Source organism: Varanus komodoensis, unplaced genomic scaffold, assembly GCF_004798865.1.
Source record: "Varanus komodoensis strain SLA01 unplaced genomic scaffold, ASM479886v1 scaffold26, whole genome shotgun sequence".
Taxonomy (NCBI): Eukaryota; Metazoa; Chordata; class Lepidosauria; order Squamata; family Varanidae; genus Varanus; species Varanus komodoensis.
In genome coordinates this window covers 10,095,704-10,113,151 of record NW_025335684.1, presented here as the reverse complement: position 1 = coordinate 10,113,151, position 17,448 = coordinate 10,095,704, and the positions used below count along the sequence as shown (strand labels likewise).

Here is a 17,448-nt window from a genome sequence, read left to right as displayed (position 1 = left end):
TAACTTATACACATATTTATAGACTGCCTATAACTGATAAGGCCTTTCTAGGTAGCTGACAATATATTAAGCATATCGAAACATAATAAAGCACCTTAGAAACCTATTAAAACACCTATAATAACAGTATAAAAAAAGGGCCACAGCTTTCAGGGGCTGTTAACAATTTTTCTGAAATGGTATGTCTTTACCTCGCACCGGAAAGAAAGTAAAGATGGTGCCAGGCAAATTTCCCTAGGGAGGGAGTTCCGGAGATGGGGAGCAGCAGCAGAAAAGGCCCTTTGCCTGGTTGCTCCCCCCTCCCCCCGATCTCCTGAGGGGTGGCTCTTGTAGGAGGGTCTGGGTAGGAGGGGGTGGGTAGGCATATATGGGTGCACAGCCCTTTAGATAGCTGGGCCCCAAGCCGCTGAGGGCTTCATATGTGAATACCAGCCCCTTGAAGTGGGCCCGGGCCACGGCCAGTAACCAGTGATGTTCTTCCAGCACTGGTGTTCTGTGGGCCACTCTGGCAGGACCAGTTACCAGCCGAGCAGCCCGATTCTGCACGAGTTGCAATCGTCGGACCGTCTTCAAGGGCAGCCCCATATAGGGTGCATTGCAGTAATCTATTCTGAAGCTACCAGAGCACGGTGACTTTGAAGGGGTACCGTCTTTTCTGCCTCCTCCTGTGCTCCATGCAGGAGACGAAAAGGGGCTGCAGGGGCGAATGTCAGACCAAAGCAAGGGGGAAACGACTGCTCACGTTGGTGTTGGAATCGGGTGTCGGGGCCGATGCTGCGGTGGAACCTCTGTTCTCGCTTCGGGGCAGTTTGCTTTTTGCACGAGCTCCACACCGTGGTAGCGACTCAGCAAACCTCTTACCTTGCACGTCGCGTGACACAAGTGAGATCTGCAACGAAACGTTGCGGCGTGGAAGGTCCTTGGAGCACTTTGCCGTCTCCTCTGATTTTGGACCGCTCCAGTTCTAGCCACGCCTGCGGCTGGAGCACAGAAGCCCCCCGTTCCCCTAACCGGTTTCGACTTGGGTGATGCGGACCTTGATTGGAAAAACGGCTTTCCTCTCGGACTCGAGGAGGGAAGCTCCCCGCTTCCTTTCCTTCGCGTGCACGCGAGCTGCTTCCTCCGTGTGGATGAATGGAGCAGCTCTGGGGTCGCCGGGCCCGAGGGGATCCCTGTCCGTAACGAGGATTGTCCGTTGCTCTTTGAACAGGACGTCATGGGTTGCAACGCATCTCCAGTGGACGGCTTTGCAGCAAAGGACAACTCGCTCACCTACCTCTGCAGCGTGATTTCCAAGGAGGACGGCTCGTTCACGTTTCTGTCCTTACCCAGCGGGAAGTACACTGTGGTGAGTCAAGGCGGAGAAGCCCTTTGCTCTGGGAAAAGAGGGTCTCCTCCCAGCGGAAGCCACAAGAGGGGCCATCTTCAGGGTCCCATGGTGGATTCTCCCTGGGGATGAGGGAGAGGGTCTTGCATCCAAGACCAAGCTGCTCCTCCAGTTTGCGAGCTCTCATGCTCCGCTCCCCCGTTGCTGCCCCTGTGTCCAACGTGGCATCTCCAGTGGAGATCCACCCCTGCAGAGGTGCCTCGCCTGCTGCAGGACTTTGTCTGCAGGGTTGGATCCTGCATAGGAGCCTCGTGGATGGGGGCCCCCAGCTGCATTGCAGAGGGGATGGTTAAACCCACAGTGCCTGCTGGAGTACAGCCTAATGCAGAGTATCCTCTGATATATTTGGGCGTGGGATCTGTTAACTGTGCAGCCTGGCCCATGGTGGGGCAGTTCAGGCCCCAGTATTGTCTTCTTCTTTGGAGGAATGTATTTGGGGTTCTGTGGTCTCCTTTCAGGTCCCCTTTTACAGGGGAGAGCGAATTACATTTGATGTCGCTCCGTCTCGCTTGGATTTTATCGTGGAGCATGACAGCTTGAAGATTGAGGTGAGTTCTGATCTACCTTCAGAAGTATTTGTGTGTGTTGGGTAAACTTGGGAGGCATTAGCGTCAGAGGGCCTGGTCTCTGCTGCTGGGGCTCAGAGCTGTGAGGCTGGTGGGTACTGGCAGCAGGGCCTTCTCGGCGGTGTCTCCCTACATTTGGAGCTTCCTTCTCCTTTAAAAAGAAACAACCCAACTCCCAGCCATTTAGCTCAGTATTCACTTGGTGCTTGAAAATAATTTTTTTCTGCTAGTGCTAGAAAGAACGTATTTGGTTGTATATTTTTATTCTCAATACTATTTATCTACTGCTTCTCATTTGGAATTGAGCCCGAAGCAGTGTACAGAAGAATAAAAACAAAAGAGGTGCAAACTACGGCACACAATCATATCGTGAGGCTGGTGGAAAGAGAGCTCAGGGCTGAGCGAAAGCCAGAACAATGAGTGCATTTTCAATAAATGGGTAACCCGTGCTAGTGTTCCGAGGGGAGATCGTTCCAGAGGGTGGGGCCACCGCAGAGAAGGCCTGTCCGAGTGCTCTGCCCAGCTGCACCGACAGTAGGAGCGGTAACCTCACAGAGACTCATGACCTGGTAATGGAAACTTTTTATTTTCCCATTATTCTAAATAGTGTTTTAAGTTTAATGGTGTTTTAAGTTTGCATGTTACTCGTTGTAATTTTTGATGCTCTGTCTCATTTCTTTCATTGCATCACCACCCTGAGACATTGTGAAGGGCGGGATATAAAAGCTTTAAATAAGTAAATAAATCAAAAGCTACTTTGTGGGCTTCAAATCTTCTAAATAAATACTCAGTTCATGTCTTTTGAAAAGGGAAAGGTGGTTTTCCTTTTGGCTTAGTCCTTTGGTTTTCTTTCATGTTGGCATACTTCAAGAAACTGATTGCAGAAAAGGAGAAAGGAAAAGCAAACAGATTCTGCAGTGCCCCAGATTCTAATTCTGCTCTCTCACCTCATTCTAGCCGGTCTTCCATGTCATGGGCTTCTCGGTCACTGGCCGGGTTCTGAGCAGTCCTGAAGGTGAGGGTGTTGCAGACGCCACCGTCCTGCTGAATAACCAAATTAAAGGTATGCGGTGCTTGCTTTAGCCCGGATGGTGTTGGAGTGTGAGTTTAAAAAGGAGAATGTGATCTGTCTTATTGGCTAAACTAGATCCTTGCCCCTGCTTTATGCTGCAGTTACCACAAAATCCGATGGCTCCTTCCGCCTGGAAAATATAACCACTGGCACCTACACCATTCACGCCCAGAAGGAGCATCTCTTCTTTGAGACCATCACGGTGAAGATCGCCCCAAACACACCCCAGCTGGCCGACCTCATCGCAGTGGAGTGAGTGTCCCATGGGAAGTGGGGGCAGGGGGCACTGCCAGAATGCACCAAGAGCCGGCGGTAACAGGCAGGGCGCCTGGAGCGGAGCTGTGTGGTCTTTGGGTTGGAAGCCAACTTACACCAGCGCAGGCAGAGGGTTGATCTAACCTAGAACTGCCTGGCAGACCGTTGCCTTCAGCTGCAACTTGGCGCTTGTCAGTGAGGATGCCAGAGGCTGAATCTGGGCCTGCAACGCACAGCATAAGGACTTTATGCTATCTTATTTGTTTTATTTTATTTATTTTATTAAAGCATTTTTATGCCGCCCCATTCGCCGAAGCCTCGGGGCGGCTTACAACATTAAGTTAAAAAAATACAAACATTAAATTATAACATTAAATTCAAATGTTTGTAAAATACAAACATTAAGTTAAAATGCAAAAAATAACAATATAAAATAAGTCGCCCTGGCCAGATAAAAAAAGCTGTTTCTTCCGCATTTTGGAATGTTTTGCATTTCTAGTATTTTAGCGTTTTGCCTCCAGCCATAGCTCCCACTGGAATGTTGAGCTTGTCCTCTGGGCCAGAAGATACTCGGCATCCTTGAAACAAATAGGAATGAGTGCATTAAGGAGCACGCAGAAAGAAATTTCCCGTGCAGGTGTTTTTGTCCCGATACATGGAGGAGCATTTGGTCATGTGAACCCCTGGTTGTGGTCCAGTGTGGTGAAACCCAGCCATAAGCTCTGGGGATAGAAGATGCAGCCCCCTAAGTACAGAGGTGGGAAGGGACAGGCAGACCTGTCTGCTCCCATCTTCTCAAGTACAAGTCCTACTTGTTCATCCGTCTGAATAACAGTCTGCACACGGTTATTTCTAAATGAGTACATAAACAAAAAACCACATGGCGGCATGTATGCATTTCCATGCATTTGAACAGTTGTACAGATGAAACTCAGAAACTCAAATACTTTGGCCACCTAATGAGAAGGAACAACTCACTGGGGAAGACCCTGATGCTGGGAACGATCGACGGCAAAAGGAGGGGAGGGCAGAGGTTGATTCCAATATGCCAGGCCACCCACTATAAAGACTCCACCAGCAGACCTTAACAGGAATTTCCTCAACTCTCTGTGACTCACAGCACTGAGCACTTTAAAGACTGGCACTAACACTTTTGAGAAGGAACAGCTCCCTGGAGAAGACCCTGATGCTGAGAATGATTGATGGCAAAAGGAGAAGGGGAGGGCAGAGGTGGCTAGATGGAGTCACTGGGGCAGTCGGTGTGGGCTTGGGTGGACCCCGAGGGATGGCAGAAGACAGGGGAGCCTGGAGGAATGTTGTCCATGGGGTCGTGATGGGTCGGGCATGACTTTGCGACTTAACAAACGACAGATGTATCACTTTTCAGTTGGGAAGTTGCGCTCCAGGTTGTGTATTCTTTTAGAAAGTGCAAATTAAGTTGGTTTGTATTGAAATGTGGATCGGATGAATTTCACAATGACTTGTGGTTGCATGTGCTTCTCCGCGTGAATGCTCCACCCTTCAATATTTTTTTTAATAGGTTCAGCGTCTGTGGCCAGATCGCAATAACTCGCTTCCCCGACTCTGTGAAGCAGTTCGGCAAGTATAAAGTGACCATGTGGCCGCAGGACAAGGACAGGGCGCAGCTGCTTACGACTGAGACTGATGCTCGCGGGACCTTCTGCTTCAGGGCGAAATCTGGTGCTTACGTCGTTCAGGTACAGAGAACTTGGAGGCCCATATCCTGCTCGTTGATTTACAGAGCTTGTTTCTCATGAGTTTTGTGCTCGTATGGAACAGCTGGAAAGCACTGGCCTGCTCCAGTGGATAAGCGCACACATAAACAGTGGGAATCCCATTGGCTTGCTCACCAAGAAAGTGCGTATTAGGTTAAACATTGTACAGAAATTATGGGAAGAGGCGTGCCGTAAAATGTGTATGAAGATTGCTGCAAACTTCAAACATTTCAAAGTTCAGGATGAATTGAATGTAAGAGTGTGAGAGAAACTTGAGGCAGATGGGTTTGCCCTTTCTGCAAAGGAGGGCACAGTTTTCATCTGGGGAGATCCTGAACCACCAAAGAAAATGTGAGCAAAATTGAATGTACGGTATTGCAATTTTTCTTTGATGCACCTTGTGTTATGTTTCCAGCTGCTCTCCTGCTGGTGGTTGGTGAACGGGGACACCATGGTCAGCCCTCTCCGTGGCATCCGTTTTGTCTAGAGCTAGTTCTTGATGCCATTCTGCTTGTTGGTAGGGAATCGTTCCAGAGGTAGAAGCCAGAGCAGGGCTTGCTTTGAAGCCCAAAACGTTTCCTGTGACTGTAGCTTCCAAGCCGGTGCTGGATGTGATCTTCTCCCAATTCCTGGCCTCAGTTTCGGGGAAAATTACTTGCCTGGGTGAGTTGTCCTGTTGGTTGGGTTCTGTTGGATGTACCTGTGACTAATTTGAAAAAATAAGTCCCAGGACCTTGCAGAGCAGCATCTTCTAGTGCTCCGCTGAAGATTTTGATGTATGGGTAACTGCACACAGAGACCGGTAAGCCTTTGAGTGACTGGCTCTAAGCTCTGAGGAGCTCAGAGGGTCAAAAGCAGTGCTCTGAACTGGATCCAGAAGTGGACTGGGAACCAGGCCAGCTGGCATAGCATTCCTTATATTATCCTGTTCCGAGCAATGGGCCCAGGCAAGCCTTGAGCAGGGGCATTCTGCATGCATTGAAACCCAGGAGCGGTTTTCGGAGGAGGCCCCACATCAAGCATGTCCCAGCTGAGACGCCGCTGTTTTGCGTAGGACCACGGCCAGGTGTGACTGTGGCCGGAATAAGGAGTGTCCAGTCCAGGCACAGCTGGAAATTGGAGCAGGTACTGTTGGCACTGTCACAAAATGGCTGCCACAGCGGGGCTTGCCCATTCGTAACAAGGCTGCCGTAGTGGGTACAGCAGGTCACAGAATGACTGTTTCCCTGGGAAGCGAAGCCAAGTAACTTGCCTTAGAGCCTGAGAACGAGGCAAAGGTGGGATCTGACCGCGAAGCTGGTCTTCTGAGGCCCAGTGAAAATGGTGCTTAAGGGCAGCCTGCCAGCATCCTATTTTTTAAGCGCAATCTGTTTAAAACACCTGAAGGAATAAGAATCGGGAGGCGCCTGATGGGCTGCAAGGCTGTATGTTGGCTCCAGTTGGAGCATCGGGTGGGAGACCCCCAGCCTCCAGGCTGTCCCATGGGAGTGCCACCAGCAAGGTATGTGGACAGGTATGCTGCTCACGGAGCTGCAGGTGGCTCCGTTTTTCTTGGGTGCCTCCTCAGGGTGGCAGGATTGCATGGCACTTGGGCCGTGGTGTGGACGTGTCCCGAAGCCAGACCGAGCGAGCCCTGTGTTGCCACTCCGAAGCAAGGAATAGTACAAAACAAGGCTAGCGGAACTCGAACCCAGCTGCTTTATGGCTTCTGGATGTGCATTCATGCAAGTGTGTTTTTCCTTAGGAGGCTGGAGTGAGCGGGGGGCTGAACGTGCACAGGCCAAAACCGGCCCTCTGGTCTTCCCTGGATGGGGCTCCCTTTTTCCTTGCCCTGTGATCGGTGATTTCCCGGGATTCGCAAGTCTTTTTTCCTAAAAGGGGGAATCGTATTTCTTTAAGCTAAACCACAAAGATAGTTTGGTGTGATCCGCAGAGCCTTAGCCTGGCCTGCCAGTGGAGAGCGGTCTCTGAACTGCTCTGGAATGAGTCTCCCTTGGGCCCAAAGAGGTTTGATATGCCAGGGTTTGGAGGATCTCTGACCCCAAATACCTCACGGAGGTTGCCACGTCCAGCTTTTCAGCCTTGTGTCCCCCCCACCCCCCCTTTCCCCGCTTTGTGTGTCTTCCCCAGATGCGTGTGGCGAACTGACAGTGACTCTTCAGTCCTTGAACCGGCAGGGAGAAAAGCGCAGTCTCCAACTTGCGTCGAAGTCGAACTCTCTGACTTTCATGTTTGAGAACGTGTTGCCGGGCAAATACAAAAGTGAGGATAAAGCGGAGCTTTTTGGTTTTTTGTTTTGGCACGGCCAGCTCTTTGAAGCCCCGAATGTCTAATTTTACTTCTTAGTAAAATGTGACCTTTGGTTGGTTGGTTGATGGATTAGTGTTATCGTCATCATTATTAAGTTCATTTCTGTGTCACTTAATAGTTGAAGCTTTCTGGGCAGCTCACAACCATTTAAAAACACTTTTAGTCAGCTGATACAAGCACTTGTGCGAAGATACTATGCAGATAGGTAAGCACCATTTCAAAAAGAGGCAATTTCTTCCCCATCTTGGAGCTGTCCAGGTATCTCAGCCTGTAATTTATTATGTTCTATTGTATTTCAATGTATTTTATTGTGTTGTAAGCCGCCCCGAGGCTTCGGCAAGGGGTGGCATAGAAATGTTATAATAATAATAATAATAACAACAACAACAACAACAACTTCCATCTACCCCAGGCTGAGGCTTATGCTGGATGGGGATGGTGGGAGTTCTCAGCCAGCACACAAGTTTCGGTCAAGCTCTTCTGAGTCCTTGATGTGCTGATTTGCCCCGAGCCGCCAGTTCTTTTGCACTGACCCGCCGTGTGTTGGTTGTTTTAGTGAGCATTATCCGTGAAGACTGGTGCTGGAAGAATAAATCCATGGAGCTTGAGGTTTCCGAAGAAGATGTATCTGGGATAGAGTTCCGTCAGACGGGATACATGCTGCGCTGCTCCCTTTCCCATGCCATTACCCTGGTAGGAACTGGCACCTGGCACAGGTGTCGCCTCCTTGCTTCAGTTCCAATGGCATCCTAGTTAACAGAATTATAAAAGTGGAAGGGATGCGTGAGGTGTTGAAGCTGAGATGCTGGAGGTGCTAAGCTAAGGCCCTTTGTAGGGAGGCTTCCCCTGGGGAGGTGGGGGGGCGGGTGGGATGCTGGCACAAAGAACGGCCCTCTTGCCGCTTGCACACCACCGTTGGAATAGGTTTTCCAGAGAGGTGCGCTTGGCGCTGACTCAGCAATTCGGTACCAGCTAAAGGGCCACCTTCTCTCCGGCTATTTTAACCATGGGTTTTAACAGCGACCTGGCTTTAAAAGTGACCCCAAGTTGCTTTTAGTTGATTTTAGGTTAAATTGTTTTGTTGAATGTTTTATATTCTGTTTTGATCAATTATCTTCCTATTTGGATTGCACTGTTAATATGTTTTGAATAAGTTGATTTAATGCGATTGATTTTAAAATGTTATGTTTTATATTGTGAGCCACGTAGAGAGCCCGGATTTGGGCTACTGTGATGGCTTATAAATTAATTAAATGAATAAATAAGGCCTGTGTGGCAGTGGCCAGGTCAGACATCTCTAGGAGCAGGGGTAGCTGGCACTCCAGCCTCACCTGGGCAGACGCCCTCCTGGCCACCACCAGATTGGGGATCCAGGACTACTAATGCTTACCCCCCTCCCCATGAGCTTGAGTCTTCAGGGGCAGGTGACCCCCCCCCCCCGACAGATTGTGGGACAGGTTGGATCCCTGTTCCCCATGTACCTTGATCCAAGCATTTGAGCGGGTCTGGGCCCTCGAGGCGGCGGTAAATGGTAGACCATTGACTTACATTTCCCCACACCAGTGCTGTGTGTTGATGCCTTTTTCTTCTGTGTTTTTACACCCCCAGGAGTTCTACCAGGATGGAAACGGGCCTGAGAATGTGGGAATTTATAACCTATCCAAAGGAGTGAACAGATTTTGTCTGTCAAAGCCTGGTGAGCTGCCATCCTCATCCTTCGTAATAGCTTTTCTGTACACCAACAGCAGAAGCTTTCTGGGCAACTCACAACAGGATATCAAAGCAATCAAGTACATGCACATACAGAATTGTGGGTTGTTTAGGGGTTGTTTTGCCAGGCTTCTGTGGTGGTAGGCAAGAGAAGCATCTCCTTTTTTAAGTCTGTCCTGCAGTGCCATGCAGGCCATTGAAATACCCACAGGGAGTGGGGAAGAAGCAACCCGAAGTCTGAGAAAACAAACTGGTTGGTTCTATTATTTGCCAGACAAATGCTCCGTAAGGCAAGAAGCCATGTTATAGGCAAGCAAGGCGTTTTGCTACCCCTCATTTAAGGAAGCTGAAGTGTTTTTTTGTCCGGGACCCAAGTTGACAAACCCTGGTTTGTGATCAGCTGGGCCATCGGGATAGGAAAACATGGTTTGCAGCTTTCAACCTATGCCTTGTGCTGACTTGCCTTGCTTTGATGTCTGGGTAGATCAAATATTTTCAGTCGTGCTCCACCTTCAGAAATCCCTGTGTTAGATAGAAAAGGGCACTGCCGAGTGTGGTTTGCCTTTACGTTTCAAAGCACAAACCATGGTTTGTTTCTAAGCTAGGCTTAGAGCAAACCATGGTTTGGGGTCATTGAGACTGAGCTGGAGGATTGGCAAGTTGGGGTCAGGCCAGGGCGCTTAACCAGGCAAAAATAATTCAGGCAAGGTAGTTTGGAGAGTGGCAGGAAGGTTTGCCGGCTGTTGGTGTCTGTGCATGCATTGCTGAAGTGTCCTAAACCCCATAGTACGAGAGCTGAGCTGCAGCACTGTTTTGGCTTTGCCCTTCCAGGTGTGTATGAGGTAACTCCCCGTTCCTGCCATCGCTTCGAACATGAATACTACACCTACGACACGTAAGTGTGCAGAGTGGCTGATCACACACGAAACCTTCCTGGCAACACCTGGAGTTTGTGGTGGCTTTGGGGCATTACAGAAGTGGCGCAGGAGGGGCCTTCCAGTGGTCCCTCCCAGGGGACGGCTGCCATTTTTACAGGCCAAGAATGCCCCTCGGCATTGGTCCTCACCGCCTGGTTGCCTTCAGATACGAGGGGAAATTCAAATTTGGCGGAAAGTTTCCCCTTCCTTTCTTCCTTTTTTGACCAGCAGGGGGAGTCCATTGCAGCAACTTTCATAAAAGTTTTTCAAGCCTTTATCGAAAAAGCTTGCTCATGGGCTGACTTGGGCCTTTGTGGAAAAGCAAACCAAAAATGTTCCGTTTATAGCCTTGACAAATAGTCCCTGTCATATTTTCACATCTGACTGGTTGATTTCTCTGTGGTAATGGACTGTAGAAGATCTAACAAGGCATACATGTAAGACATTGAAACAATAGGCCCCTGAGGAGATTTTTTAATTGATTAATTAATTATTTTTGATTTTTATTTTATTTATTTATTTTTCGAGTTATATCCTGCCTTTTTCTACAAAGGGCTCAAGGCAGCTTCCATCTCCTCCATCTTAGCCCCACAACAACAACCCTGTGAGAGTCTGGCCCAAAGTCACCCAGTTGGCTCCGTGGCCAAGTGGGGACCAGAACCCAGGTCGCCTGTGTCCCAGTCCTGCGCTCTTAACCACTACGCCACACTGTCTCCAATTTTAACTAATATTCGAAGGCCTCTGCCACCATGAGCTGGTGGTGATCCACACCGAGTGCCCACCTTTTCTCTCCGCGAATCACTCCACCGTTGGCCTGTTTAGGCTCCGTGCAGGCATCAAGTCAAACCACGCAGGGCTCCTGGAGCAGGCACTGAATGTCTGGAAAGGGAGCAGGGCGTAGTTCGTGTCCACTGCTCCCCTTCGAGGCACTGCAGGACCACAGAGATGGAGGGTGAAGGATTAAAACAGACGAGATGCTTCCAACCCTGGTTTGCCTGTTCTGTGTCAGACCGTGGCTTGGGTTGTAAAACGTGGCTAGGATAAGCTGTGTGTGCACATGCGCAGGTTGCCTTTTTCACAGGCATGGAATTGCGCAAAAGCCTTGCTTTTTTAGGTTTTCCACCTGTTTTTTAAACTGGTCTCTGGGATTTATAAATGTACACCAGGACGTGCTGGGAGTTCCCAGACCACTGCTTCCGAATCCATAAATCCATCTGAATTGCACCCCGGAGCTTAATTGGAATGTAATGAAAAGGCGAAGATGGCTAATTGGGAGCTGTTTTAAGTGCTCCATTTTGGCTTTCGTTTCCAGGTCAGCTCCGAGTATCCTGACATTGACTGCGATTCGGCACCACGTCCTTGGAACAATTACGGCAGATAAATTGATGGATGTAATGGTTACCATCAAGTAAGAATGAACCGAATTCTTTCAGTGGCGTTTCTCTTGAAAAGGGGCTAGCGAAGAGCGAAGTGTCCTGAAGCTTTTGTGTCTGGCCATGCGCTGGTTCCCCTGTGCCGCTGATCTTGGGATCCTCCTGAAAAATAGACCCTGCAGCCCCAGTGCCTGTTCTCCTTGCAGATGTGGGCAAGATCCAGCTGTGACATTCCATGAGTGCAAATGGTGGTGTGCTAGTGGAAATCTGGTTCCAAATCATATACAAGAGGAGACTCCAACTACTGCTCAATTTGCTCCGGTGCAGCCACACGAGCGGTTGCTTCTGCAGCCCATTGCACAACTGCTTGTGCCACCGCTTGTGCAACAGCTTGCACTTGTGCCATGGACGTGCGCTTGCACCGTGGAAGATTTGGTGGGGCTCTGCTAGCGGGACTTGACTTGGTGCAACGCTCGGGCTGGATACTGCCCTGAGAGGGCATAGACTGGAATGCTTCCATGCCGTTCTATGTTTTCTTGGTGGCTGGTTCTGCATGGATGAGACACGGCCCCGCTCGGTTTGTTTCCTCAGATCTTCGATCGACAGCGAGCCGGACTTGGTGCTTGGCCCACTGAAATCGCAGCAGGAGCTGCGTCGGGAGCAGCAGCTGGCTGAAATCGAGGCCCGCAGGCAGGAGAGGGAGAAGAAGGGGCCCGAGGAGGAAGGCTCCAAGCCGCCAGTGCAGGAGATGGTCGAGGAACTGCAGGGGCCGTTCCACTACGATTTTTCCTACTGGGCCAGGTGAGTTGGCCTTTCTATGCGTTTCCTTGCCTTTCACGGAGGTTTTCAGGAAAACCTTCTGTCTGGGCTCTCGTCAAGCTTTAGCATGATTCTGTCTTAGAACAGCAGCTTAAAGTTAAAGCTTCTGATCTTTTAATTTATTTTTAATGTGAGTATGCTTTCAGATCCTTACAAGGCTGCTGGCTTTTGATTTGCTTTCTCCTCTACTTTGGTTTTGTTTTAACAATTTTTAATTTTTTAATGTGGTTTGTTAGGAGCCAGAGTATTTTATGGCTTTGCGTTTTGGCTTGTGAACCATTCAGAGAGCTTTGATTATGGGACAGTGTCCAAATGGAATGAAGGAATGGCTTTTTTAAAAACATCAAACTGAGATTCCCCGATCCCAAATCAAGGTTGTCACTTGTGAGGCCTTCAAGGAGAGGATGTAGAAGTTGACCCAGAGAGCAGCTAATTCAGTAACAGTGGACGGTGCCCTGCCTCACATCAGCTGATTGTGCCATTCCTTTTAAATCAGAGTGGGATGTTTAATTTTAATTTGATTAATTTAATTTAAACACTTATATGCTGTCCTTTGCAGCAGCCTCAGGATGGCTTACAAAAATAAAAATTCCAAATAAATAACAATATAATATTATTAATAGCATAAAAACATTCCACAATAAAACAATTAACCTCAATATATCCTCTTAAAGTAAAGAAAGAAAAAATAAAAAGACATGACTGTATGCAATTAATGATATTATTAAAATGATATTAGTTATTAAAATGATGGTTAAATAGAAAGGTCTTTGCCTGGCGCTGGAAGGAGTAGAGGGTCGGTGCCAGGTGGACCTCTCTGAGGAGCATGTTCCACAGTCCAGGTGCCACCGCAGAGAAGGCCCTCCTCTGAGTGGAGACTCTCCGCACCTCCCTCGAAGAGGGTTCCTGGAGCAAGGAGCTGAACCGCTTTCAGCCGGAGGGCCAGCTTCCTTCCCGGAGAAGCTCCTGGTGCTTCCTTTCAGTCATGGGTGGGGCCAATACAAAGCAGGGATGGGGCCAAACAGCCTCAGGAGAGACATTTTCACCTTTTAGAATGGGGGAAAGCCTGCAAAAGCCAGAAGCCCCTCTGGTGGGGAAAGGGCTGGCCGTTTGGAGAGCCTGAAGGCATGGACTGGGACCCTGGCTCCTGAGGTGCTGCACCCTGAGCTGGAAGCCTCAGGCTGGGAAAGGTTGGGCTCCAGCCTCTGTCTTGGTTTTTATTCCAGGTCTGGGGAGAAAATCACAGTAACGCCGTCCTCCAAGGAGCTCCTGTTTTACCCGCCCTCCATAGAAACGGTTGTCAGTGGAGGTACGTTTTCTCCATTGGGCTGCAGAGAGGGAAGTTCCTGATGATCCTGGAAACGAAAAGCTCCCAGCCTCTGTCCGTGCCGTTCCCTTTTTCTTCCTGCCTCGGTGGTCCTCGAGTTGGTTTTTCTGGTTTTGCCGGTCCCCAGCTGTGGAAAGGTTGAAAACCACCCTTCTGAATTAGTCTGCGGAAAGATGGATAGACAGACAGACAGACAGGGGGTGCACCAGTGGTGAGCTGGCCCAGGCAATGCTGCGGCTTGCGGGCCGCACATAGATAGGGAGAAACATGGAGAGCACACAAAAGCCGTTGTCCCAGAATGTGGAGGACATGCAGAAACAGTTGCAGCGGCACGTACAAAGGGGATTTGTGGGGAATCAGAATTAGAACTCGCCACCTACTGGAGGAAGGGCCCTGGGTGGTGGCGGTCGCAGCCACGATGGCGTCTGTGAATGGATGCTTTCCCCAGCATGCGTTTCTGTGCGAAAGGACTGGGAGCCGAGTTCTGATATCCAAAGCGGAATGCTATTCCTGAGTGGCCCCTCCAAGCCCCCCCCCCCCCCCCCTGAAACCATTTGGTGGGCCTGGAGCAGTGATGGCAACCCTTGCAGAGGCCGAGTGCCCAAGCTGCAACCCAAACCCACCTATTGATCGCAAAGTGCCAACACTGTGGTAAAACCTGGAAACTGAGGTTTTAGTGTAGAAAAAACAACTCACAGCCAGTGCAAGCAAGCATGTTTATCTCCTTGGCAGCGCGCTGACCAGCCGTGCGAAAGTTCGGATGAGTTGTGACTAATGAGTTGTGGCTCGTGACATCATTGCCTGGCACCGCTAAGCAGTGCACTTTCTGCGCATGCTCGTGGCCCCTGCGTGCACTGTTATCTGATGCTCGGCTGCTGGGGCGACTTGGCTCACGTGCCGACAGAGGGGGCTCTGCGTGCCCACTGTGGCACATCTGCCATAGGTTCGCCCCCACTGGTCTAGAGGGTACAGTACAGAAGAGAAAGAAAGTAGAACCGGAGGGCCTGGATCCTGCCCACCCCGCTATAGGCCCACAGAGCTTCCATCACTTTTGAACCCCCGTTAGAACCCGCTCTCTTTTTTTCTCCCCCTGCTTCGTCTCCAATCAAGAGAGCTGTCCTGGGAAGCTGATAGAAATACATGGAAAAGCAGGCTTGTTTCTGGAAGGGACAATTCATCCCGAACTGGAGGGGGTTGAGATCATAATTGGCGAGAAAGGGACCCCATCTCCGCTCATCACTGTTTTCACAGACGACAGAGGTTCCTACAGGTAAGGTGTCGTGGTCCGTTCCCGTGGACTGGGTCGGAAGGGACCAGAGCGGTTGTGATGGCACGTACCAGGGGGATGGTGGGTCCCTGGGATTTGCCCCTGAATGAGGCACTGGGGGATGGATGGGGGACCAGCGATGATACCTGAGCAGGCCGAGATGCAGATGGGTGCTGGGGCGGCCGTCCGTGACCCTCGGGTTTTATGAGGCATCGGGTGCTGTTGTAGGAATGGCGGTGTGTTCCCCCGTAGCAAATTTTCAGCTGGGCTCGGTGCTTGAATGTTAACGCCGTGCGGTTATTCGCTGGTGAGGCCTGTAGGAGGATGCCTCTGAGCTGGCAGTGAATGCTGTTTCTCGTGTTTTTCCGGAAGTGTGGGGCCACTGCACAGCGACCTTGAGTACACCGTGACTGCCCAAAAGGAAGGCTTTGTTTTGAGTGCCGTGGAAGGGACGATCGGGGACTTCAAAGCTTTTGCTCTTGCTGGAGTCACTTTCGAGGTAACTTTTCCCCTCGCTCTCCTTCGTGCTTTTCCTCTGGAGCGTTCAGGGCGAACGTTAATACGAGAGAGACAGTGAACGGCGGAGATTTCGGTCAAGAAGCTCAAAGGACAGACACTGCCATTAATTACTTTCAAGGAAGGGCATGGGTTTTCCTGCTGCCTCCCAAAACATGAATCCGTCTCTGGCCTTGGTGGATCTTTACTTGTCTGAAGACAACACAGGCGCACTCCCTGTGTGGCGTTGCCACTTGCTGTACGCCTCGCACAAGCAAGTCAGGAAGTCCATGTTAATGAAGTGGCTGAAACTGGGTGTCTTGGTGCCAGACCATCCAAGCTATGATCCCCAGGGAAGTAGGGCTGCTGTCCGGCTCTGCGAAAGGGGACCTTGGACCCCGTATTTATTTATTTAATTTCTAACCTGCCCCAATAGCCACATGGCTCCCTGGACGGGTTACAAGAGTGAAACCATACCGAATGGTATAAAACAGTACAATAAAAACATCTCAAAGATTAACATGACAATAAAACAACGATAGACGCGTACCCATCAGAATTCCAGATTGCATAAAATGCTGATCCTCTTCTATTCAAGTAGCATTAAAACCAGTTTAACAATTAATATACTGGTGGAATAAAACATGGAAACATAGAGACAGAGCGAGTCAGAACGGGTCTCCCGGGCCATCTAGTCTGACCCCCAGCTCCAGTGGACCACTCATGGCATGCCTTTGACATGACATGACATGACATGACATGTCTTCCGTGCCAAAAAGAATGCAAAGATGGCGCCCGGTGAGCCTCTCTTGGGAGCTCATTCCATAGTCGGGGCACCATTTCCTAACAGGCCCTCCTTCTTGTAGCCACCATCCTTATCTCCTAACGAGGGGGCTCCCTCAGAAGGACCCCAGAAGCAGGTGTAAGGGGCCGGGTAGGTTGATAGGGAAGAGGCGCTCCGTTAGCAAAGTGCCTGGAGACCACTTAGCCAGCACTCCTCTTGGTCCCTGAAGGAGCTGGCAACCACTGGAAACGGCTTTAGACCGTCAGGAAAGCCAGAAGCAGTGGCGGAGCAGTTGGAGTTCCCCGGATGGTTCTCTGGACCAGGTGCAAATCCCTGGCAGTTGCCCAGGCTGGTGGTGGAGCAGCGTCTCTTCCGGTGGGGCAGGAATGCTGGCCAGGGTGCTGAACCGGAGCCGAGCTGCCCCGGCCGCTGCATGTGGCGCTGCCCAGGGCCCTGACGTTCTCACTTAGATGAGCACTGATTGGCCATGGTAGTTTGTGCCTCTGTCCCAAGCTGTGAGCAGACTCCCCGATGGAGCACAATGTTTTTATTTTCGTTTTAAATCCAAACTAGCACGTAATTTGGCCATTGGAACTTTAGCAGGCAGCATGAAGTTCTTCTCCATTGTAGGAATCTGGTTTTTGCTCTCCTGCATGGGCAAGTCAGTCCATAGGATCGTAGAATCAGAAAGTGCCTTGGAGGGCTGTCCTTTAGTTCATTCCCCTGCCCAAGGCAGGACAATCAGAGCCGGGGCTTCCAGCATGAGGTCAATCTCCACCTCTGCCTGAAGTCCTCCAGTGAAGGAAGAGCCCACCAGGATTGCAATCCTGGTTGCCAGAGGAAAACAAAAATTAATTTGAGCAGAAGTTGCGCAGTTGCTGCCCAGAGCCCTCTGAACTATTTGCTGGTTACTGCAGTTGTTGCCAGAAATGTAGAACTGGGTAGAACCTTGGTTTGAGATGCTGCATTACATGGAACCGATGTTGCTTTCTTGGTTGGCTTGATTAAAGTGCCTGGCACACGGGATGGTGATACATTGCTCTTCATTTTAAACAGATTAAATCTGAAGATGGCCACCCCCTTGCGGGGGTCCTCCTCTCCCTGAGTGGAGGGGTGTTCCGCTCCAACCTCCTGACTCAAGACAACGGCATGCTGACGTTCTCCAACCTGGTATGGTGTTGAGATCGGTGCCTGCCCTTGGGGGCAGGTCTGGGGGCGGGAGGGGGAATTACTGGGGAGCAGCGGTTCGTCAGAACTGACTGGGGTGGGCAGAAGGTCGATGGGGGTCTAGTGGGAGACCCCTGCATGATTTGAAATGCTATCTCTCCCGTTTGTTTAGAAAACAGTGACAAAATGATTCTCCTGCCCCAGTTTCTGCAGCTAAAAAATAAATTTCCAGTGGGGTTGTCATGTTAAGAGAGTTTTGGCAA

At 50.2% G+C, this 17,448-nt stretch overlaps 1 protein-coding gene across 2 annotated transcripts in view; it reads left to right on the top strand.

The window, feature by feature from the left end:
- Window positions 1-17,448, top strand: part of LOC123025027 (nodal modulator 1-like) — a 38,588-nt gene that overhangs the window by 8,349 nt on the left and 12,791 nt on the right. For both annotated transcript variants that reach the window (XM_044433438.1, XM_044433439.1), the window contains exons 8-23: window positions 1,211-1,348; window positions 1,846-1,935; window positions 2,911-3,016; window positions 3,127-3,277; window positions 4,821-4,998; window positions 5,538-5,679; window positions 7,147-7,278; window positions 7,883-8,019; window positions 8,935-9,022; window positions 9,868-9,931; window positions 11,266-11,361; window positions 11,918-12,127; window positions 13,372-13,454; window positions 14,583-14,742; window positions 15,112-15,238; window positions 17,075-17,188. In XM_044433438.1, the coding sequence (XP_044289373.1) occupies window positions 1,211-1,348; window positions 1,846-1,935; window positions 2,911-3,016; window positions 3,127-3,277; window positions 4,821-4,998; window positions 5,538-5,679; window positions 7,147-7,278; window positions 7,883-8,019; window positions 8,935-9,022; window positions 9,868-9,931; window positions 11,266-11,361; window positions 11,918-12,127; window positions 13,372-13,454; window positions 14,583-14,742; window positions 15,112-15,238; window positions 17,075-17,188 (2,016 nt within the window). The remainder of the gene's footprint in view (window positions 1-1,210; window positions 1,349-1,845; window positions 1,936-2,910; window positions 3,017-3,126; window positions 3,278-4,820; window positions 4,999-5,537; window positions 5,680-7,146; window positions 7,279-7,882; window positions 8,020-8,934; window positions 9,023-9,867; window positions 9,932-11,265; window positions 11,362-11,917; window positions 12,128-13,371; window positions 13,455-14,582; window positions 14,743-15,111; window positions 15,239-17,074; window positions 17,189-17,448) is intronic.